Here is a 23,537-nt window from a genome sequence, read left to right on the forward strand (position 1 = left end):
CAGGGACATCTCTGGGATTGGATAAAAAATAAATTGGAGGAACAGATACTTCTTTTAGGTTGGTGGGGACTGGATAGTTAATAGCAGTTTACAGCACATAGAGATGGTAATCAAGGGACCAGAAGAACAAGGGTTTCTGTAGTTTCCTGCTCTGGTGAGGCCTGTGGTGCCCTAGGGGGTCCAGTAAAAGGGATTATGGTGGCATCCCAAGGGCATGTTATCTTAGAAGCAGAAAAGACAGCAGGGAGGATCATTTAAGGTAAAAGATTGACCTTTGTCAAGGAATCTACAGGCCAAGGACATGACTATGGACCAAGACCGCTTTCAGTTAGGAATTTTTATGTTCAGACCGTCCTGTGTGGTTAATTTCAGTCTCTGAGTTTGTAGGGCCTGCCATGCGGACCTCCCCTGAGCTTCTCTGGTTTAGTATGTGGGCCCTTTTCTATCCACAGTATAAACATGCCATTTCACGTGAGGGAATGAAATACCTCAAGTGCACAAGCTGGTAGGTGAGAGAGGTAGGACGCAAATATAGATTTTCCTCCTGGTGTCTTGCTCTTCCTAATGTCCTCCCTGCCCCAAACCCAGAGCGCCAACCTTTGGAGCACTTAGCACAGTAGCCTGTCCTCAAATCCCCAGAGACATCGTTGTGAAGTAAATGCGGACAGAATCTTACCACGTGGTAAACATATCCTGGGATGTGTGGGTTTTCTCCAGAGCCCCTGGGTGGGACTGTGAGGCTCTTGGCGCCTTCCTGCACTGTCCAGGCTGTCTCCATCCTCAGAGGTCCAGTCTGACAAACTAATGCAGTGCTGGCCGGTAGGGACGTAATGCAAATATAATATAAAAATATAATTGAAAAATGTTCAGTAGGAGCAGTAAAAAGAAAAGGAGGTGAAGTTAATGTTACTGGTGCTTTTAATTCAGTGCATTCAAAATCCTATTTTGACTCGCGGCACTAGCCACACTTCCGGTGGAGCAGCTGCATACAGGTAATGGGTACAGTGCTGCATAGTCCAGTTTCGTGAATTCCAAAAGGGTCAGGTTTAGAATGTTAGATGAAGGTTTCAAATGAAGTGAATTTGTTTCTCAGGCTCAGGTCCCAGCCCCTCTGGAGCAAAGTAACACTTTTAACTCAGGACAGAGGGAGGAACCCCAGGAACAGCTGCCACTTGGGGGAACAGCTCTTCTCACAGACTCCTCACCAGAGCTTTAGAGTAGAGGCAGAAGTGTCTCGAAGGAGCAGGTCCTGATTTGCTCCACCAGAAGCAGTTCTTGATCCCTGGGGGAAGCCTGAGTCAGACTCGGGGATGTCACCACACCCAGAAGTCATCACAGACTGTGTGACGGTGGATACTGTGGACCAACTTGCAGAAGGTGGTACGTGGGGTTGAGAGGGATGGGTGTCTGCCAGGCTGCGCAGGAAAGGGCACCTGACTGGATGGCTTGTGAGGACTGATGTCCCAGGAAGGTGTAAACAGCTAGAGGTGACGAAATCCTAAACAGCACCTTGTTTCCTTTGTTCTGCCCTCACTCTCTCCAGATTCTGAGCTGCTCTCACACCATGTCCATCAATCACCTCATGTGGTATCTAGAGTTATGCTGATGCTCCCTCTTTCCTGAACGTGGACTTAACACAATGAGAGTAGAACAAAGGTTTTCTGTTTTGGGCACTTAGGGAAGCCCCAAAATATTGGGCCCGAAATGAATGATTTATTTTGTGTCACCTCGGGCAGAAGCAAGCATGCAGCACAGAGCTGTTTAGTCTCACAGGTAAGTTTTATAAACATGTTATCAACAGATGTATTTTAGAAACTGCAACCAATTTAGAGCAAAAAGTTAAACAATATAGATCTTGCATAAAGTATCCCATCTTTATTTCGCTTTTCTAGAGAAACTCTTAACTCAAGGTGTAAAGACAATGAGAACTTGATGAACAACCACCAGTCGTGTTTTGACGCTAGCTTTAATGAAGGTAGGGGGACCTCTCGCGGACCTGAATTTCTTTAACCAGTCCTCTGTATTACTTACATATTTAATTTTTTTTTTTTTGGAATTGATTAGTTAGAGGGGGCATCAATTTAGAATTCCTTGACAAAAAGCAGTTGACCTCACTCAGTGAAAATGCAAGGTGAAGCCCACGTCCTCATATCACAGATGCATGTGACCAGGTGGTGCTGCCTCCGTGCGCTTCTTCCTGTTCCTTCTCCAGAATGTCAGAGGGACGTGCTCCCACAGGAGGCTTTTCCTCCAGGTAGTGTTAGGAGATTTGTAGGCAGGTGAATATGGGAGTTGTAAGGAAGACCAAGTTTCTCATCATCCCATTGTCTTTCTTCCTCCCCATTGGAACCGTTGAGTATTTCATCTTCTTCCAGAAGCAGCAGGAAATGAACATGGCTCAGGTGAGTTCAGTTTTTAATACTCTGTTTATTTTACAGTGGAAATTATAAAGGCTACACTGTCTCGGTGTTAACATGGAAAAGTAGAAATAGAGATGGATCAAATGCATTGAGAGAATTTGTAGAAATAGAGATGAACAGCAGAGCAAAGGGGGCATGTGGATATATGCAGATGCTGTGATCCTACAAATTTACCAATTGGAGCTTCAAATTTATTTCTGAGATATTTGATGACCATGCCAGTATTAGAAAATACTTCTTTAAAAGCTGACATTTCTGAGAAGATAAAAGTAAACTCTCTCCTTGTAGAATGTAAAGACAATGGAAGATAAAAGATATCTTTGTTGATTTCAAGTTGGTGATTTAGTTAACAATTTTCCAGTAATAACCGTAAGATAATATCGGAATTTACTTCTACTTATTCTGCAATAAAAATAGAAGACTTAATGCTAAATATATATTCAGTAAATACTATTTTTCAGAAACTGAAACATGGGTTGAATTAAGACATTTTTTTGATGAATCAACTGGATATCCTTGAAATTACCCTTCGTAAATATTTCAAGTACCTATGATATTCAGGTTGCTCAGCAGACAGTTTAAAATTCTGTTCTCTGTCAAATATTTCAATACTTTCCATTCGTGCTTCAAACCTCTGCATGAAGCCTTGTTTTCTCTCCCCATTTGCCTGTGATCTCTTAATCAGAGACTTGATTATCATCAAATCCTTCGGACCTTGTCTAATCCTTTCCTTACCTGACTTTTCTGTATCTCTTGCTTCTTCTTCTCTTTTCTCTGTTTCTCTGTTAGTGTCTGTGACACCCTCCACTGGCACTGCCCTCGCCCTGTTGCCGTCTTCATGGAGTCATCTTCTCTCCCTTATCCTTTCACACGGCTCACTCCCAGTTCCATCCTTGGCCCTTCAGTCTGCTCTATTGTCCTGTAAGGATTTCATCCTCTCATTTTTTTTTTCTCCTTTCTTCTGCCTCCCTCCACCCACTCCGGTTCAAGCCACTGTCTCGCAGTCTAGTTGTGTAGGACAGAGCTCCTTGGCCCATGCTGGTATTATGCGCCTTGCGCTCCCCTCCGGCTGAGGCAGTCAGTCTACAGTCGTCTGTCACCAGGCGTAGGTCGACGTCGGTCAGCCGCTCACAGCAGCTCATGGGCAGCTCACGGTAGCCCACAGCAGCTGACGATGGCTGCCGGCCACTCACGCTGGCTGCCGGCCACTCAGGGCTGCACACAGTAGATGACGCCCGCACACAGCAGACCGCCGCAGCTCTCGCCAACCTCCAGCTGCTCACGGCAACCCAGCTGTAGGGAGAGCTGTTGTTCACAATCTTAGCTGCAGGGGGCGCAGCTCACTGGCCCATGTGGGAATTGAACCTGCGACCTCAGCGTTAGGAGCATGGCGCTCCAACCACCTGAGCCACCGGGCCGGCCTCTCTCTTTTCTTTTTCTTTCTTTTTTTTTTTAAATAGTTTTATTGAGATGCAATCCACGTACCTTGCCAGTCACCCACTTAAAGTGTAAAATTCAATGATTTTTTAAAGTGTACTCACAGATATGTGCAAACGTCACCACAGTCAATGTAGAACATTTTCATCACCTTAAAAAGCAACTCTAAACTCAACTGTACTGTCCCATCATCCCATTTCCCCTCCAAGCCCCAAGCAACAACTAATCTACTTTTCTGTCTGTATTTCTTGTGCTCTGTAGCAGAAATTTCCTTCAATGCCTGGAATCAGTAAGTCTCCCAGTCTTTGTTCTGTGCGTGTCAGATATATATATATTCCTTCAGCGGTCAGTCAGGCAGTTTACAAGTCTGCAGTAACCTTCACTTCCTTCTTATGCCAAAGCTCCTGGTCACCTAGAGGTGACAGCTTAGGACCATCTCACGTGTTTCCTGAACATGGTCTGAACCCTGGGTACGTGCACAGCTCCATTCTTCTATGGAGCCTTCTAGATTCTCACATATAGATCAGATCTGTATTAACATCCCTTTCCCCAGCATTTCCTTTTAAGCTTCTTGATCACGCCATTGTTTACCGCTGGTGTTATCCAGCACCTCAGGTAGCCACTAGGATAAACAAATGCCTTTAAATGTTTCGACAAATGCTCCTGAGGAGAAGGCTTTTCACACATGCTACTATGTGACACTCAAGTTACAAACTCCATGTTAGCTCAGATAAAGATATCCTTGTAAGTAGGGTCTTTCAGGGAACCACCAACTGGCAAAATGATGTCAGTTTTCTGAGAATGAGGCTTTGATGGAACCTGAACCCAGTTCTGCCCCTCCTGTAGTTGCCAGGCTGCTGGCTGCAGACCCTTGGTTCTCAAACTACCACAAAATTGAAGAGGGAGAGTAATGGGAACAGTGTAACTTAAAAGCATACAGTATCACTGTTTTTACTGTGATTTAGCCGTTTTCCATACATATATTCACAGTTCGCCTTTCTTCTGTAATTTTTTTCATTGTTTTTGAAAAGGAGAGAATTTTCCAGTATCCCTATTTCAACATTTTCACCTCCATAGCTTATTAACTTAACTTCTTTTAATGCAGCAGATTTTTATTCAGCCATTTGGGAAAGAGACTGGCAAAAATAAAACAAGACTAATGTTCCTTTTCTCACTAATTTTTACTTTTGGAAAATATAGTTAAATTTTCTTATTTTTTTACATCAACACAATTTGAATGAGATGTGTTCCTGTTTTATTATTCATTTACTTTAGTTCCCCACTACTAGCACTGAGCTGATCAGATAGAAGGTATTCACTCAGTGACACTGAAGACGTAAATGAACATATAATTGGATACATAACACTAAAAAAAGACTTGTTTCTCTCCTCTTATCTCTTAATCTAGCTTTATTTTATTTCATTTCATTGTGATAAGAACACTTGACATGAGACCTGTTCTCTTACAAATTTTTTCGTGTCCAATTCAGTAGCGTTAACTAGTGGCAAAAGGTTGTACAACAGATCTCTAGAAATTAATACTTTTCTCAAGTGAAACTTTATACCCGTTTATTGGCAACTCCCCACTTTTCCCTTCTCCCAGCGGCTTTAAAGTGTCTTATTGTGGAAACTTTCCCTTTCTCAGTTTCCAAGACTCTGACCTCTCATGGTTCTGTTATGACCTTTTAGAAAAGTTCTCTGGCTTTGTGACCTGTACATTTTCTTCCCGCCTCTTTAATATCCACGGTCCCTGCAAGGCTGGTTTTGGTACTTTGCTTTCCTCATCCCAGTGTGCTCAAGGTGCTGTCTGATGGCCTCTGATACCTTCAGTTACCACCCAGATTGCTCCTAACTCCTTAATGCTTGTCTTCATCCTGGACCCCCCTCTGTGTTCTACAACCGTGTGTGTGCTAGTGTAAGGGACAGTTCCAGCTTCACGTTCCACACACATTCGGGAGCAACATGACCAGATCTGTCTCACTAAAAATTCTGCCACAGTTTTTTCGTTTGTGTCCCTGATATCAGTATTTGACCCCAACATTGAAGAAGCTGCTCATGTTGCTTGACTGGGTAGCTGTATAAGAAAGTAGTTACCACATTGGGTGCTGCCTATGCTCTGTGATTCCATCCCTACCCTTATATCCACTGCCATTACTTCAGTGTACACAGTTCTCTTATACAGGTCTCTGGGATTCCAAGGCCTTGGTAAGTTGTGCTTTGCTCTTCATAAGCTCTAGATTTATATATTGTATGTTCATTTAGACAGAAGTTCAGTCATGTATGTTATCTCCACAGCTTCCATGTATTTCTTCTTTGGCTCCCATCATTGTTGGTAGTGGTTTCCATAGAGGGATTGAAAGTGCTAGAATTCTCTAGGACAGTTCCTTTGGATGTAGAAGAAGAGGTGTAGGAATTCTGTATAATGAAAGTTTTTTGTCTTAAAGAACTACAATCCATAAGTATATATAAATTATTAACTTAACTTCTTTTAATGCAGCAGATTTTTATTCAGCCATTTGGGAAAGAGACTGGCAAAAATAAAGCAAGACTAATGTTCCTTTTCTCACTAATTTTTACTTTTGGAAAATATAGTTAAATTTTCTTATTTTTTTACATCAACACAATTTGAATGAGATGTGTTCCTGTTTTATTATTCATTTACTTTAGTTCCCCACTACTAGCACTGAGCTGATCAATTAAGTATGATTAAATTGATTATTAAGTATGTTACATTGAAAAGTTTTTTAACTGATTGAGTAACTCAAAAGTTCAAGACAAATTAGGTCAAACATCAACATTATATGTATTTGTTTTAGAGCCTTTAGCGTAAACAGCAGAATACTAGTTCTCACAGGTATGTGCTGTGTCAGTTAATTAATTCTGAACTTTTGAACAATATATGTTATCACAGGGATCCGTGTCATTCGAAGACGTGACTGTGGAGTTCACCCAGGAGGAGTGGCCATACCTGGGCCCCGCTCAGAGGGCCGTCTACAGAGATGTGATGCTGGAGAACTACAGCCACCTGGTCTCCGTAGGTGAGCAGACCTTAGCATCTGACTCCCTGTGGAATACAATTCCTTTTTTTAAATTATCAAATTACATGCACCTTCTATAAAGATTAAAGTTATTCAGGCTTTTGATTACATGGCCGAGGTAACTGAAACCTTTAGAGAAACAAGCAACGTTTCTGTCATTACTTTCCCATTGAAAGCAGCAAATGGGCACTTTCATTTTGCTGTTGCTGCTGCATCTTTCTCCACAGTCAGGAACTAGAAAGTCTGTGGATTGGGTCTACATATCCCCTTAATTGTTGCATTCACAGGGTATTGCATTACCAAACCCCAAGTGATCTTCAAGTTGGAGCAAGGCGAACAGCCCTGGTCCTTAGGGGAAGAATTCCTAAACCAGAGGTACCCAGGTGAGTGAGCACGGACAAAAGGCAACTCCAGGTGTAGTTAGACCTTAGAGAGAAACACTTCTGACAGTTGTTTTTCTTTTTAAACAGCTTTATTGAGATGTAATTCACATGTCACACAATTCACCCATTTAAGGTATACAGTTCACTGGCTTTTAATATATTGATAGATATATGTAAACATCACTACAGTCAGTTTTCTTCACCGTTAGCTGTCACCTCCCTACGTCCTGTCCCCTCCAGCCCTAGCAACCGTCGATCTTTTCTCTGTCTATTGATTTGGCTATTCTGGACATTTCATGTAAATGGAATTACATATTATTTGTTTTTTGTGACTGGTTTCTTTCACTCTGCATTAGAAGGTTCATGTTATAGGATGTATTAGTACTTCATTCTTTTAATTGCAAAATAATATTTCATTATGTGGATATACCACATTTATTTGTTTATTCATCAGTCATTAGACATTTGGGATTCCACTTTTTGGCTATTATTGAGTAAAGCTGATATGATCATTCATTTACGTGTTTTTGTATGGATATGTGCTTTTGTTTCCCCTGAGTTCCTAGCTAGGAGTGGAATTGGTGGGTCCTGTGTTAACTGTGGAATGCCAGACTGTTTTCCTGAGCTGTACCATTTTACATTCCTATGACAGCGTATGAGGGTTCCCATTCCTCCACATCTTCGGCAGCACTTACTATCTTGCATTTTGATTTTAGCCATAGTAGTGGATGTGAAGTGCTATATCACTGAGGTGTCGATTTGCATTTCTGTGTTAGTCAGCTGGGCTGGCATAACACAATACCGTAGCCTGGGTGGCTTACATAACAGAAATTTATTTCTCACAGCTCTGGAGGCTGAAAGTCCAAGATCAGGGGACCAGCATGGTTGATCTCTGATGAGGTCTCTCCTCCTGGCTCACCATGTCCTCAGATGGCCTTTCCCCTGTGCACGCATGGACAGAGAAATAGCTCTGGTGTCTCTTCCTAGTTTTATAAGGACTCCGCTTCCATAGAATTAGGACCCCACATTTATGACCTCATTTAGCCTTCATTACCTCCCTTGAGGTCTCATCTCCAAATACACTTGCATTGGGGGATTAGGGCTTCAAAATAAGTGCTTGGGGAAGACACAGTTTAGTCCATAACAATTTTCCGATCACTGATGATGTTACTCATCTTTTCTTGTGCTTATTGTCATTAGTTTAAACCAGGGGTGTCCAAACTGCGGCCCGTGGGCCAACTGCGGCTAGCAATCCATTGTTAATTGGCCCACAGCAAATTCCAAAAATATATTTAGTTTACTTAAGTGAACCAGGTGGGGCAATACGTACTTCACCCTGAGTGAGTGGCCCGGCTTGTTTGTGTATTTTACCTCATATGGCCCTTGGTGAAAACCGTTGAAAAAAGTTTGGACACCCCTGGTTTAAACTAATAAAAGAATTCCAGAAATTTCAAAAGTTGTATTTTCAATATAATTTTTCAAACAAAAAGTAAAATCATCGTAAATAAGTTTTCTTACTGAAACTTTGTTGTGAAGCCATTTAAACAGGGTGACAAAGATACACTAACGTAGATCAAGCACATTTCACAGTCACTAAATAGAAATGATTGGTTCATGCTTATTGGCTAAAAAAGGTATCCCCAAATAAGTATCTTAGAAAGATTGTAATAAAAGAAGAGTAGAGTTATTAACTCACTAAAAATAAAACAATTTAAGGTTTAGTGTTGTGTTATCATTCAGGTTTGAATTTCCACAATATATTCATTAACTTAAAAGAAGACCTTCTATCCCAATAGCACAGGTTAACATGAACCTGTAAACATGTGAAAGACTGCATCAAACTATATAATATCAATGATCATAAAACGCGAAGTAATGGATTTCTAGGAACTTAAAATTCACTTGAATTAGGAGATCGTAATAGACGGTAAGTCTTCCGTTAATGATGTCGATAGGTTCTTAAAAACTGTATTTAAGTGAAATGACCTATAATGAAACCACCTATTCATAGGCTAATGAATATAAACAATGGTTAAGTTCTTAGATCAAAAACATCAGCAAACTTCTATAAAGATCCAAAACACTTCTAATATTAATCATTCATGAAATGAGAGCTATACATAGATTTAAGAAAGATTAAAGATGATTTTCCAACCCACTTATGGTAGTTCAGCATGGCAGGTGGCCAGATCCTATCCCGGCAGCTCGGGGCTGAAGGTTGGAACCCACCGTGGACAGGACGCCATTCCATTGTAGGGAGCATCACACACACCACACTTAGTCAGACTGAGGGCAGTGTAGACAAGCGACTTCACATAACATACACATCTTGGGGTGTGAGAGGAAGCCAGAGTACCCAGAGAAACCCCACCCAGACATGGGGAGAAGGGGCCCATTCAGCGCCGACACTGGCCCTGGCTGGGAATCAGTTTTTTTGTTGTCATCAACATTGTCACGAAACGATGTTTAATGAACGGAAGTTATTTGAGGACCTGCTGTACCTCATCTGATGAAATAAGAAATACTGTTCATATTAAATATGTATGTCTATAGAGGCTGTGAATGATATTTGTATTAAATTGAAACATTTGTATATGTGTATGCTGAAATCAAAGAACAAGCCGTTCAAATTCCCACGGAATAATAAGATTGTATAAAGATAGTTTTAAGCTAAAAAAACAGTAAGCCCAACAAATTAGAATCACCACAAAAAATATTCTCTGAACCTAGTTTGATAAATCTAGTAACTAATGATAAAATGAGTAAACAAAGACTTTCAACATGGAAATGTAAAAAATGATCTCTTAAACAATGTATAGCAAAGGAAATCAATTCCAAAATTGCATGGCATTTATAAAATAAAAATAAATGTGTATTAGAAACCTTAAGATATAGCTAAATAAGTGAATAGAGATAAATTTGTAGTGTCATATTTATATAAATTAAGTGAGAACAATGGCAAAAGTATACTAAATAAAAGCAGAAGAATATAAAAGTGAAATTAATAATGAACCGGAAAACATAGAAATGGTAGAGTGTTCTGAGAATAAAGAACAATAAAATGGGTGAAACTTAGGTAACCCCAACAAAGACAAAAGAAGCACTTTATATAAAAATTCAAGTGGGGATATATTTGTAAAGATTTAATGCAATGTCAAACTAAATCCCATCGTAAAATAGAGTGAACTTGCTCTGCCAGATTTCAAGGATTTATGTAAAGCTCTGAGTATTTAAGTAGCAGCTGCGGGAGGGATAATTTAATAAAGTGGAGAAACAGAAAAAGCTCAAGAAAAAAACGTGCTTCATAGACAGTTGGTCTTTGACACATGGCACTAGCCCCACAGAGCAGTGGGGAAAGAATTCTGAGGTAACGTTTTGGATCAAAACCAAAAAATTGGATTCAGGTACCTAATGACCCGATTTTCAAAGCAAAACTAGAAATATTCTATATGATGACAAGGAAAACGTGTTCATAACTGTGCTTAGGGAAGGAATTAATAAGGTATAAAAAGGCTTAACCAAGGGAAAGATGGAGTAAATGTATTCCTTCTGACTTCACCCACTAAATTCAGTTAAATGTGTACTTGTACACACAGTACATCTAAACATATATATGTGTGTATATTAGGCTAGTGCAAAAGTAATTACAGTTTTTACAATTATTTTCAATTGCAAAAACCGCAATTATTTTTGCACCAGCCTAATATATAGTAAGATTCTGAAAGATGGAAAGAAAAGCGAAGATGATTTAGGGACATTGGCACGTGAAGAAACACTGGGTGCCAGCAGGAGGCCTGTGGGGGCCTGATCTCACCCCTGCCCAGTGTTAAAGTGGCATCTTCTCCAACTCCCGGGTGTCAACAGACGTTTAGTGGGGAACCTGGACTTCTCTCCTCACTTGGCAGTAGTGAGGCTGCACCCCACTTCTATTGGCGTGGTTTCAGAGGAGGCTGGCTAAAACTGAACATGAACTTTGATAAAGTCCAATTCTTTAATTTTCTCTGAGGACCATGGTTTTGTTGTCCCATCTAGAAACATCAGCACTCAAAGGAACAAAGATTATTCCTATATTTTTGTCTAGAAATTTTTAAATTTCACATTTTGTCCTTTGTGATATTTGGTGTTCATTTTTATTGAAAGTGTGAGGTATATGTCAAGTACAAATTTTTGAAGAGGGAATCCAGTTATTGTAGCACCATATGTTGAAAAGATTATCATTTTTTCATTGAACAGCATTTGCAAGATCTTCGAAAACAGATGGGAATATTTATATATTTCTGCATATGTATATATTTGTATACAAATATATAATGTATAAGACTGTGTGTCTTAGATTGTACATTTTTATGGAATCTTTATTCTTCTTTATTCATCTACATATCCTTATGCCAAGAGCACATTGCCTATATTACAGTACCTGATTAATTAATTCTTGAAAAGATAGTGCGAGTCCACCAACTTTCTTCTGCATCAATTTTAAAATGAGCTTCTTGATATTTACAAAAAAGCATGCTGGCCTTTCAGTTGGGATTGCATTGCATCTATAGATCAAATGAAAGAGAATTGACATCTTAACGATATATGGCCTTACAATCCCTAAATAACAAATACTTCTCCATTTATTTAAGATTTCCTTGATTTCTTATGATTTTTTTCATCAGTAGTTTTCAACATGGAGATACCAAGATTTTGTGTGTGTGCATGTGTGTGTGTGTGTGTGTGTATGTGAGAGAGAGAGAGAGAGAGAGAGAGAGAGCGAGAATGAGCTTGTGTGTGCATGTGTGTTATGGTAAATTATGATGTTTATCTGATTTCAAATTCCAATTGGTCATATTTGTATATTATTGGCTTCTGTATATTGCCTTTGTATTTTGCCTTTGCTGAAAACACTTATTAGTTCAAGGGGCTTTTTCAAAAGATGTTTTTGGAATTTTTCTGTTTAGACTTACTCTGCATCTTTCATTTTTGTTCTTGTCATGTTGCATTGGTGGAACTTCCATCACACTCTTAAGTAGAAGTGCAGAGAGTAAACATCCTTTTTCCCCAGTCTTAGGGTTGAGGCTGTCAGTCTCTCACTTTTAAGTATGATGTTAGCTATAAGCTTATTTTAGATTTCGTTTTCTTTTTAAAGATTTTATTGGGGGAAGGGAACAGGACTTTATTGGGGAACAGTGTGCACTTCCAGGACCTTTTCCAAGTCAAGGTGTTGTCCTTTCAGTCTTAGTTGTGGAGGGCGCAGCTCAGCTCCAGGTCCAGTTGCCGTTGCTAGTTGCTAGTTGCAGGGGGCACAGCCCACCATTCCTTAGGGGAGTCCATCCAGCAACCTTGTGGTTTAGAGCACCTGCTCCAACCAACTGAGCTATCCCGGAGCTCAGCAGCAGCTCAGCTCAAGGTGCCCTGTTCAATCTTACTTGCAGGGGGCGCTCCCCACCATCCCTTGGGGGAGTCAAGGAGTTGAACCAGCAACCTCGTGGTTGAGAGCCTACTTGCCCACGTGGGAATCCAACCGGCAGCTTTCCGAGTTAGGAGCATGGAGCTCCAACCTCCTGAGCCACCGGCTGGCCCCGTAGATTTCTTTTATTAGGTTAATGAATGGATTTTGAATTTAGCACCATGTTTTGTTATCTTAATATATATGATTGTATGGGTTTAATTCTTTCAGTTATTTATATGGTGGGTTACATGGATTAACTTTCAAATATTGTAACAGTTTTCATTCTTGGGATAAATCCCACTTCATACTGATTTATTTATTTTTATATGTTGCTGTGTTCGTTAGGCTACTGTTTTTCAGTATTTTTACATTTATATCATGAAGGATATTGTATTGATCTGTGGGGTTTGTGTTTTTTTTTTTTTTCCCTTGGATTCTGTTTCTTTGGTTTTGAAATGAGGGTAATACTGGGCTTATAAAATGATTTAGGAAATATTCCCACATCTTGAATGTTTTCAAAGAGATTTTGTAAAATTGGCATTATTTCTAGTTTAAATGTTTGGTAGAATTCACTAGTTAACACCATATAGTCCTGGAGCTGCCTTTTGAACTTCATAATTTTGACCATATATTCAATTTCTTTAACAATTCTCTTTGGGTTATTTTTTCTGCCTGAGATATGTTGGTAGGTTTTTGTTTTTAGGAAATGTGTCCATTTCATCTAAATTGTCAAACTTATGGCATGAGAGTTTCTCTTAATATTCTTTATTATCTCTTTAACAATTGTTGTGTCAGGAGTTATATCCCCTCTTCTTTTATTTCTGATATTGATCATGTGTTTTCTCCTTTCTTTCTGTGTTCATTTTTATCATTTAAAAAAAAATATTTTCAAAGGAGTAAGCTTTGGTTTGCTTAATTCGTCTCTGTTTTCAATTTTATTCTCTAATCATTATTTTCTTTTGATTTACCTTCTCTTTGTATATTTTCTTAAGTGGGAGCTTAGGTAACTAGTTGGAGGTCTTTCATTTCTAATGGGAAAGCTATCTGCATTCCCACCAACAGTGTATGAGGATTCCTTTTTCTGCATAGCCTCTCCAACACTTGTTATTATTTGTCTTGTTAATGAAAACCATTGTAACAGCTGTGAAGTGATACTTCATTGTGCTTTTGATTTGCATTTCTCTGATGATTAGTGATATTGAGCATGTTTTCATATGTCTGTTGGCCATCTGTTTGTCCTCTTTGGAGAAATGTCTGTTCAGGTCCTCAGCCAATTTTTTCAATTGGATTGTTTGCCTTTTTTGTCTTTTTGTTTAGTTGTATGAGTTTCCTTGTATTTTGGGATATTTGCCTCTTATCAGAGGCATTGTTTGCAAATATCTTCTCCCATTGGTTGGTTGCCTCTTTGTTTTGGCTTTGGTTTATTTTGCTGTGCAAGAACTTTGTAGTTTGATATAGTCCCATTCATTTATTTTAGTTTTTACTTCCCTTCCCTTTGAAGTCAAATTCATAAAATCCTCTTTGAACCCAGGATCCATAAGTTTAGTACCTATGCTTTCTTCTATGCAGTTTATTGTTTCAGGTCTTATGTTTAGGTCTTTGATCAATTTTGTGTTAATTTTGGTGCACAGTGACAGATAGCAGTCTAGTTTCATTCTTTTCACATGGCTTTCCAATTTCCCCAACACCATTTATTGAAGAGGTTTTCTTTTCTCCGTTGTATGTTTTTGGCTCCTTTGTCGAAAATTATCTGTCCATATTTATGTGGGTTTATTTCTGGGTTTTCAGTTCTATTCCATTGGTCTGTGTGTCTGTTTTTCTGCCAATACCATGCTGTTTTGATTATTGTTCTTCTGTAGTACAAGCTGAAGTCAGGGAGGATGATACCTCCAGCATTTTTGTTTTTTCTTAGGATTGTTTTGGCTATTTGGGGTCTTTTGTGGTTCCATAGAAATCTGCTGAGTTTTTCTTCTTCTTCCCCCTCTGCGGGACCCAGCACATAGAGGCCGCTTCCTCACAGACACACCAGGAGTTTAAGCAGTAAAGCTCCACGTTAGCTGTGTGTTCCCCTTTGCTCGGCTCCAGAGCAAAGTCAGCGGTCCCCGGTGCAGGTCCCCCTGAATCGCATAAACAGGCTCCAGATGATATTCAAACTTAAGACCTCAAGATACCACAAGTCCTGTGTGGGGACAGAGTCCCAGAGAGCAGTTTCCAGGCTCTCGACCTCACATGGAAAGGTGCTGGCTTGGGTAGTAGATGTCCATCGGCTGTAACCGGTTAGCCAATTAGCCACTGAAAGAACTTCCGTGGCTACACTGGTTTGTTGGTTGGCAGGCAGAGAAGCAGACGGCAGATTGCAGCTAGCAACTGGGGTTGGTTGGTTGGCAGAGAAGTGGATGGCAGATTGCGGATCATGTGGTTCCTGCTTCCTGTGTCTCCAACCCAGCCGCCAGTGAGAATTAGTGGTATGACAACCCTATCCATGGCTCCGTGGGTGTTCCTTTTTGGCCTCACCACATCCTGTGATCGTATGCAGGGAGTGAGAGCTGAGACCCTGCATAACGTCCTGCCTCCAGAGTGATGTGGGAGCTTGTCAGTTCCCCCCATCTACTCCACGAACATTGTGACTTGAGGACCTTGGGATTTGCTTCTTTGGGAACTTTAAGTAAAATAGCCCTTCTGGCCGCCCTGGGTCCTCTAGGGCCGTCTGGAAGCCATGTTTCTCGCTTTCACTGTGTGCCCACTGTAGTGTGGACCTCCCTACAGCAGAAGGCATGCCGTAGGGCAGGGAAGGGTCCCCAGGTGTTGGGGTGCAAGAAATCTCACCTCTGTTTGGTCCGATCAGACAGCCTCTCGAACCTCCCAGCTTACTCTCCCGGACCACCACTGATCACCTGGGCAGATAGTACAAAAGCACGACTCACATGTACCCACGGCTGCCTTATGCTGGAGGCTTCATCTCCCAAATTACAGTCTCCATGCCTCAGTTTAAGTGAGCTTGTGCAGAGGGGAGGCAATGATTACTGACTAACAAACACTACTCCGTAATGAAAAAAAAAGAAAAGCCAGGTCTGAAGATGAGGCCATTGTAGGTGATCTCTGAACCTCGTTTAGGATTCGAAACAGGTCGCATTTCAAGTAAACTGCAATTCAGCTGGTCTGGCAAGGCGTCGGCTTGGTCACCTTCTCAAAGGGAATTGCCAGCTGCAGCACGTCCTTTTCTTCTAGTTTGCACACAAACATCTGATTGCTTTTCCAATACATGGCACTGTTGGGGCTTTTTTTTTCTTTTCTTTTCTCTTTGTTTTTTTTAGCACTTGTTATCTAATATCAACTCCAGAGAGTCAGGGGCTGTCCTTGTCTCCTGATTTCCCCCTCTCCTGCCCCCAATACACTAATAAAATCTGATACCGAAAGAATAAGAATGCTACAGGTAAATCTTAGTCCAAAGAGGCCGCTGTGGCCATAACCATTCTCTGATGGACTCTTCTGAAGACTCTTTCCCGACCTTCCCTAAGATCTGTCCCTCCAGGAAAAGGTGCATCTCAATAATTTTGGTAGGATGTATTTTCATTCTTATTTGTTTGTATGTATCTTTTGATCTCTCTTGCTTCTTCTTTGACCCAGTCCTTCTTTAAAAGCATGTTGTTAAATCTCCATGTTTGTGGTTTTTCCTGCTTTCTTTTTGCAGTTGATGTCCAGTTTCAAACCTTGTGATCAGAGAATATGCTTGGTATGATTTCAACCTTCTTAAATTTCCTGAGGCTAGTTTTATGTCCCAATATATGGTCTATCGTTGAGAATGTTCCATGTACCCTAGAAAAGAATGCATAGTCTGATGTTCTTTGATGAAGTGCTCTATACTTGTCAGTTATGTGCATTTCATCTAGTGTGCCATTTGGATTGATATTTCTTTCTTTATTTTCTGTTCGGATGATCTATCCATAGTTGTCAATGATGTACTTAGGTCCCCGACTATAATTGTGTTTTGGTCAATTTCTCCCTTTAGTTCTGTTAGTAGTTGCTTTGTATATTTCAGTGTTCCCTGATCGGGCGCATAAATATTGATGACTGTCGGATATAAGTATGGTACAGCTGCTTTTGTCTGGTTACCATTTGCTTGCTCTGTCAATTTCCACCCTTTCACTTTGAGTCTATATTTGTCCTTGTTGCTGAGATGCATCTCTTAGAGGCAACATATGGATGGGTTTTGTCTTTTGTTCCAATCTGCTACTCTGTGCCTGTTTATTGGTGAGTGCAGTCCGTTTACCTTTAGGATGATTATTGATACGTGAGGATTTCCTATCGTTCTATCTTTTGTTTTCTGGTGGGTCGGTGTCTCCATTGTTTCTTTGCCTGTTCGTTACTGTCTGGTATTTCAGTGTGTGATATTCTATGATTTTTCCCTCTGTTTTCTTCTGTTTTTATGTTTTATGTTTCTGTTCTGGACTTTTCTATTTTTTGAGTGGTTACCATTAAATTTACTTGAAAGCAAGTTTCATATTTACATTAGTCCTTTTTCCGCAGCATGCTTTTTATCTCCATTCTCCTTTGTACTTTCAGACCTTTACTCTCTCCCCTTTTATGTTTTTGTTGTCACAAGTTATCCGTACTTATGCTGTGAGTTGATTTCTGTGTTGCAGTAGCAAGTTGTCTTTTATTCTTATTCCTTTTTTTAAATGTTCCTTCTTTGCCATTTATGTTTAAGTGTATATGTAGTGCCGTATTTTGTGTAGGGGTTGCCGTTTTCTACTTCTTTCTGTCTTTTCATAATGCTACTCATGGTATTGTATTCTTTATTTTTTGTTTCAGGACGAATAGCTTCCTTCAGTATTTCCTGTAATGCAGGTCATGTATTGGAAATTTCTGCAGCTTTTGTATGTCAGGAGATGTCTTTATTCCTTCTTCATATCTAAAAGATATCTTTGCTGGATATATTATTCTTGGGTCATAATTTCTCTCTTTCAATAGTTTGAATATTTCGTTCCATTCCCACCTGCCTTGTAGAGTTTCTGCTGAAAAATCTGATGATAATCTAATGAGCTTTCTTTGTAGGTTACCGTCTTCTTTCCTTGGCTGCCTTGAGAATTCTTTCTTTGTCATTAATTTTTGACAGCTTTAATACAGTGTGCCTTGGAGAAGGCCTGTTGGGATTGAGGTAATTAGGTGTTCTATTTGCTTCTTGGATTTGAGGATCCAGTTCTTTCCAAAAGTTTGGGATGTTTTTGTCGACTGTTTGAATATACTTTCTGTTCCCTTCTCCCTTTCTTCTCCTTCTGCTATCCCCATTATTCTTATGTTGCTCTTTCTGATGGAGTCAGAAACTTCTTGTAGTGGTCTTTCTTTCTTTTTTTTTTAATTGAAGTCTCTCTCTTCTCCATCAGTTCCAGATTTCTATCTTCGGTGTCACTAATTCTTTCCTCCAACTAGTCAGCTCTCTTATCTAAGCTGGCTGTTTCATTCTTCATTCCTTTTATTGAGTTCTTCATCTCCAGAATTTCTATTTGGTTCTTTTAAAAATTTTTAATCTCTTTGAGATAATGTTCATTTTGTTCTTTGATTGTGTCTCTGAGTTCATTAAACTGCCTGTCTGTGTTTCCTTGCATCGTGTTGTTTATTTAGCACTGCAATCTTGAATTCTCTGTCGTTTAAGTCACAAATTTCCATGTCTCTGAGTTCATTTTCTGCAGATGCTTCCTTTTGTTCCTGAGCTGCCTTGTGACCTTGGTTGTTCATAGTAATGAAGTATCGTTTCTCTTCCTGGGCCTCTGCAGGAGTGGGTCTGCACTACATTGATACAAAGAGGTTTTTCTTGTGCTTTCCAGTAGGCGTTGGTAGAATGTTTTGTTTTCTGTCTGTCCACAGCCTTTATTTTCTCTCATGCCGTAGTGTTATATTTTCTCTTGCACTGTTCTGGCTTCTCACATACCGTGGGGTTCCCTGGAAGGTGGGCTTCTCTGTGAGTAGGTCTCGTAGATCTCAGGGCTCCGCCTCCATCAGGGAATGTGGAAGGTGATACAGTTCTGAGCTTCTGACTTCCCAGTGCTCCCCCTGCAGCCGGATGCAGAGCCTGTGTGTTTCAGTGGCTCTGGTTGCCCTCCCGTGATCCGCCAGTAAGGTGGGGGTGGGGTGGGCTGTGAGAGGTGGTTGATTCTCTTGTGGCGACTACTCACCTACAGTTTTCTTGCCTTTACGGTTCCTTCCCTTTCCCCAGAATTAGTTGCGCTGTGAATCTGTAGCTGCGTGACTGCAGTTCTCAGGGTTGTAGATATGCTGTTCTTTAATCTGACACTTCTACTGTTTCTTCTGTAGCCTGCTTCTAATACTGGGAGGGTGGGGTGAGGCAAGCTTTGGAAAGGTGGGCGGGAGGTGGCCAGGCTCCGTGTCTTTGTTTTCTGTTCTCTGCCTGGCAGTGAGTCCTTAAACCACCTTTCTCATCCTTCTGTATGAATATTCAGTCTTTGCTCTGAGTTCTCTGCTGCATGTGCTGGATTCAGCTGTATTATGCTGATCCCTCGGTGAGGACTGTGTGCATAGGGGGTACAATTGCAGCCCAAATTATTTTCTCTCCTGAGGCTGCAGCAAGCTCCGGTCTGCATCCTGCGACCTGTGGCGCACATCCTAGCACTTCCCCCTTCCCTCCTCCGCTATGCACATAATTTGCTCTCCTTTAGATGATTCCATTTGTGGGTCTCTCAGATGTGCCTGTGTGCTGCGCACAGAAACTTTTGTTGAATTATAGCTGTTCATTTTGTTGTATCTTCCACAGGAGATTTCAAGTAGGACTCCTCATGCCGCCCTTTCTGTGACGCAGTGCCCCTCAAAATGTCTTAAGGTTCTGTGAGACATACACTTTGATCCATGGTTTAATAGGAACTGTATGAATACAGAATTATTTTTGTATTTTTCCAGATAACTTGGTGTTACTGATTTTTACTATAATTTCTCTATGGCTTGAGATCACACTATATGATTTATCTTCTTTATAGTTGCAAAGATTTGTCTTACAGCGCAGACTGTCATCTGTGTATGAATGCTTTTTGTGCATTTGAAAATGATGTCAATTCAGCTCCTTTTTAATGTATTGTTTCTGGGTTTTGAGGGTATGGTTTTTACAAGTGCTGCTTCATCTCTTCTAGCTGTAACATGGGGCCTACCATGACTTCCTGCCTCTTTTCTTTTTCCTGGCTGTTTTGTTTCCTTCTTTTGTTCTCCTATGATTTGGTCATGAGTGCCATAAACGAACGGATTTATTCATCCTATGCAGATTTAATAAAGTAGATAGGACTATGTTTCCAGGTGAAATTTTGGCAGTGTCTGCTGGGACCAACTACCAGAATGTCTTTTGCATGGCAATTTCTCAGGATTCTTCATGATCTTTCCTATGAGTTCTTGGTTTGGCAATGAAATTTGAGTGTGTACAAATCCTTTATATACAAAGTGCATAGAAATTCTTTATATCTGTGGTAGAACTACAGAGAAGAGTGTTTCTTTTTTTTCTATTTTTTGGTGGTGGTGGAGGGCAGAGCTTGAGTGTGATGAGTATTGTCACAAAGCTTTTCTATTCTGTTAGACCACCATTTTCTGAGATCTTTGGTTAGAAGATACAATATTTTCTCGGAGCTCTTTTGTCTCTGTGTCTCTTTGGCTTTGATCACAGGTTTCTCCAGCACTTGAGCCCATATAAGATACATGGGAAGTAGAAAGAAAATTTTGGAATTCTTTTCTATGTCATTTCTTAAGTCCAAGAGTCCATCTTTTATTTTGTAGCATCTGCATTTGTTTGTTAATTTTTTTTTCAGGGATTTCCAATTGAAAGAGGGAGGACCTGGGTAAGGTTGGGCTGCTCCATGTTGGTCAGGACTGGAAATAACAGCTACGTTTGTATGTTTGTTTGTTTCTTTGTTTTAAATCACATGGATGAAGGGGGATAGGGAGACACACACAGAGAGAGATACTGACTGTGTCTTTTTCTCTGTGTGCATGAATTATTTATTTTAGAAACATGACTAGTAACCATACAAAACACGATAAGGCATATGACTGTCAGCTCCTCTCAGTAAGAAATGTAAGATTCATGCAATGTTTTCCATTTTTGTCATTTTAGAATATTACAAAGTTGATGTCCACGTTACAGAGAACCAGGAAAAACAAGAGAAAGCTCTGTGGCAAGTAATAATCAGTAACAACAAAACATTGAGTAAAGAAGGGCAGAAAGTTATAAGAAAACCAATTAATCTGGATATAACTCCAGATTTTTCAAGAAAAATGCCGTGTAAATGTGACTCATGTAGAACGAATTTGTCAGTTGTTTCTGAATTGATTGTTAGTGGTAGAAACTGTTCAAGAAAAAAGACTGATTACATGAATGTATATGAAAAGTTGCAGCTTGATATTAAACATGAGAGAACTCTTATTGGAGAGCAATCTTACAAATACAATAAAAATGTGAACGCTGTCAGTCGTAAAGAATGTCATCAGAAATTTCAAATTGTGGAACAGCCTTTTGAACGTAATGAACTTGGAAAAGTTTTACATGATGAGACTGTTGTGTGTGTTACAGCTCAGAATTGTCTAACAGGAGAGGAATCCTGTCACGATGATGACTTTTGGAAAAACTGTGATAAAGCAACTGTATTTGACCCAATGAGAGCTGGCACAACAGAGAAATGCTGTGATATTAATGAATGTGGGAGATCCTGTGACAAACCGTATGAATGTAAAGACTGCGGGAAAACTTTCTCCCAAAGGATAACCCTGTGTGTACATCAGAGAATTCACAGAGGGGAGAAAATTTATAGATGTCATGAATGTGGAAAATCTTTTGCTGCTAATTGAACCCTAAAGGTACACCAGAGAATTCACACAGGGGAGAAACCCTATGAATGTAGTGAATGTGGGAAAACTTTTACCCAAAATTCACGTCTTGGAAGACATCAAAGAATTCACACAGGCGAGAAACCCTATGAATGTAGTGAATGTGGGAAAACTTTTGCCCAAAATTCAGGCCTTAGAACACATCAGAGAATTCGCACAGGGGAGAAACCCTATGAATGTAATCTATGTGGGAAAACTTTCTCCTGAAAGACACACCTATACGTACATCAGAGAATTCACACAGGGGAGAAACCCTATGAATGTAATGAATGTGGGAAAACTTTTCCCCAAAATTCAAGCCTTAGAATACATCAGAGAATCCACACAGGGGAGAAACCTTACGGATGTCTTGAATGTCGGAAAACTTTTGATAATGATTCAATTTTCAGGGTACACCAGAGAATTCACACAGGGGAGAAACCCTATGAATGTAATGAATGTGGGAAAACTTTTTCCCAAAAGACACACCTGTCTACACATCAGAAATATCACACAGGGTAGAAACCTTACGGATGTCGTGAATGTGGGAAAACATTTGCTGATAATTTAATCCTCATGGTATACAAGAGGATTCACACAGGGGAGAAACCCTATGAATATAATGAATGTGGCAAAACTTTCTGTCAGTAGATAAACCTGTGTACACACGAAAGCATTCACACAGGTGTAAAACCTAAGGATGTAAAGAATGTGGGAAAACTTCTTGGCAATTCAATCCTCAGGGTACACCAGAAGATTCACATGGGAGAAAGCCTATGAATGCACTGAATATGGGTATACTTTCTTTAAGACACCACATCTCAGGGAATGTGAGAGAATTTACAGTGAGAAACCCTATGAATATAATGAATTGAAAAACTTTCTCCCAAAGGACACACATCAGAAATTTCACACATGGAAGAGTCTATGAATGTAATGAATGTAGAAAAACTTTGCCAATGGATACACCTGTGTACACATCAGAGAATTCACACAGGTGTCAAAATTTAAGGATGTAAGGAATATTTGAAAATTTCCTGGAAATTCAACCCTCAGCGTACACCAGAGAATTCACATGGGAGAAACCCTATGAATGTAATGAATGTGGGAATACTTTTGCCCACAATTCAGGCCTTAGAATACAACAGAGAATTCACACAGGAGAGAAACTTTATGCACCTCATGACTGTGGGAGATATTTTGCCCGTAGTTCAGCCCTCAGAACATACCAGAGAACACACTGGGGAGAAATCTTATGAATGTGGTAAGACTTTTTCCAGAGATACAACTCAGTACACATCAAAGGATTTATACAGGTGAAAAACTTTATGAATGTACTGAATGTGTTAAAACCACCTCTCAGAAGTCATTTCTCAGTGGACACGAGAGAATTCACAAAGGGGGAAATACCTTATGAATGTAATGTGGGAAAGCAATTGTCTATAAAGCAGCCCTCATAATCCATCAAAGAATTAACACAGGACAGAAACACTATGAATGTAATGACTGTGGGGAAAGTTTCTCCCAAAGGACACACTGTGTGCTCATCAGAGAATTCACACGGGAGAACCCCTATGAATGAATGAATGTGGGACATCACAACAGAATGCACAGCAGAGAGAAAATCCTTGTATGGAACGAATGTCAGATGTCCCAAAGGAACTCACAGCACAGTGGAAAAGGTCATGGTACATAGACTGGCAGATTTTTTCCTTTATTTCTTTTTGTGCTAGGTACATAGCTTGTTTAAATTTCCCTGCCCAGATGGGATTGCTCATGGATTATGGTGCTATTCCATTTAAATGTGGCCTTGCAAAGTCACCTTATATTGTTGCTTTCTGTGTTATACTGGAATGGAGAAGATTCCATGGAAGACTTGGGTGCTGTGTATTGAACATAGAACATGGGCTTAAAGAAGCTAGAGTCTGAATATGTGGGTGAAAGAGAATTCCCCACTAACAGATCTTCA

The 23,537-nt window shown here is 40.1% G+C and overlaps 1 protein-coding gene across 1 annotated transcript; it reads left to right on the forward strand.

Moving 5' to 3' along the window:
• The first annotated feature begins 1,994 nt into the window (after positions 1–1,994).
• LOC117020109 (zinc finger protein 658-like) lies at positions 1,995–23,156 on the forward strand. The gene is given in 7 exon segments (XM_033102353.1): positions 1,995–2,402; positions 6,769–6,895; positions 7,183–7,278; positions 20,820–21,475; positions 21,587–22,211; positions 22,700–22,777; positions 22,849–23,156. Coding segments are annotated over 7 exon segments (1,836 nt in total). The 5' UTR covers positions 1,995–2,285; the 3' UTR covers positions 22,986–23,156.
• The last annotated feature ends 381 nt before the right edge of the window (positions 23,157–23,537 follow it).

This window comes from Rhinolophus ferrumequinum, unplaced genomic scaffold (assembly GCF_004115265.2).
Source record: "Rhinolophus ferrumequinum isolate MPI-CBG mRhiFer1 unplaced genomic scaffold, mRhiFer1_v1.p scaffold_84_arrow_ctg1_1, whole genome shotgun sequence".
Lineage (NCBI taxonomy): Eukaryota > Metazoa > Chordata > Mammalia > Chiroptera > Rhinolophidae > Rhinolophus > Rhinolophus ferrumequinum.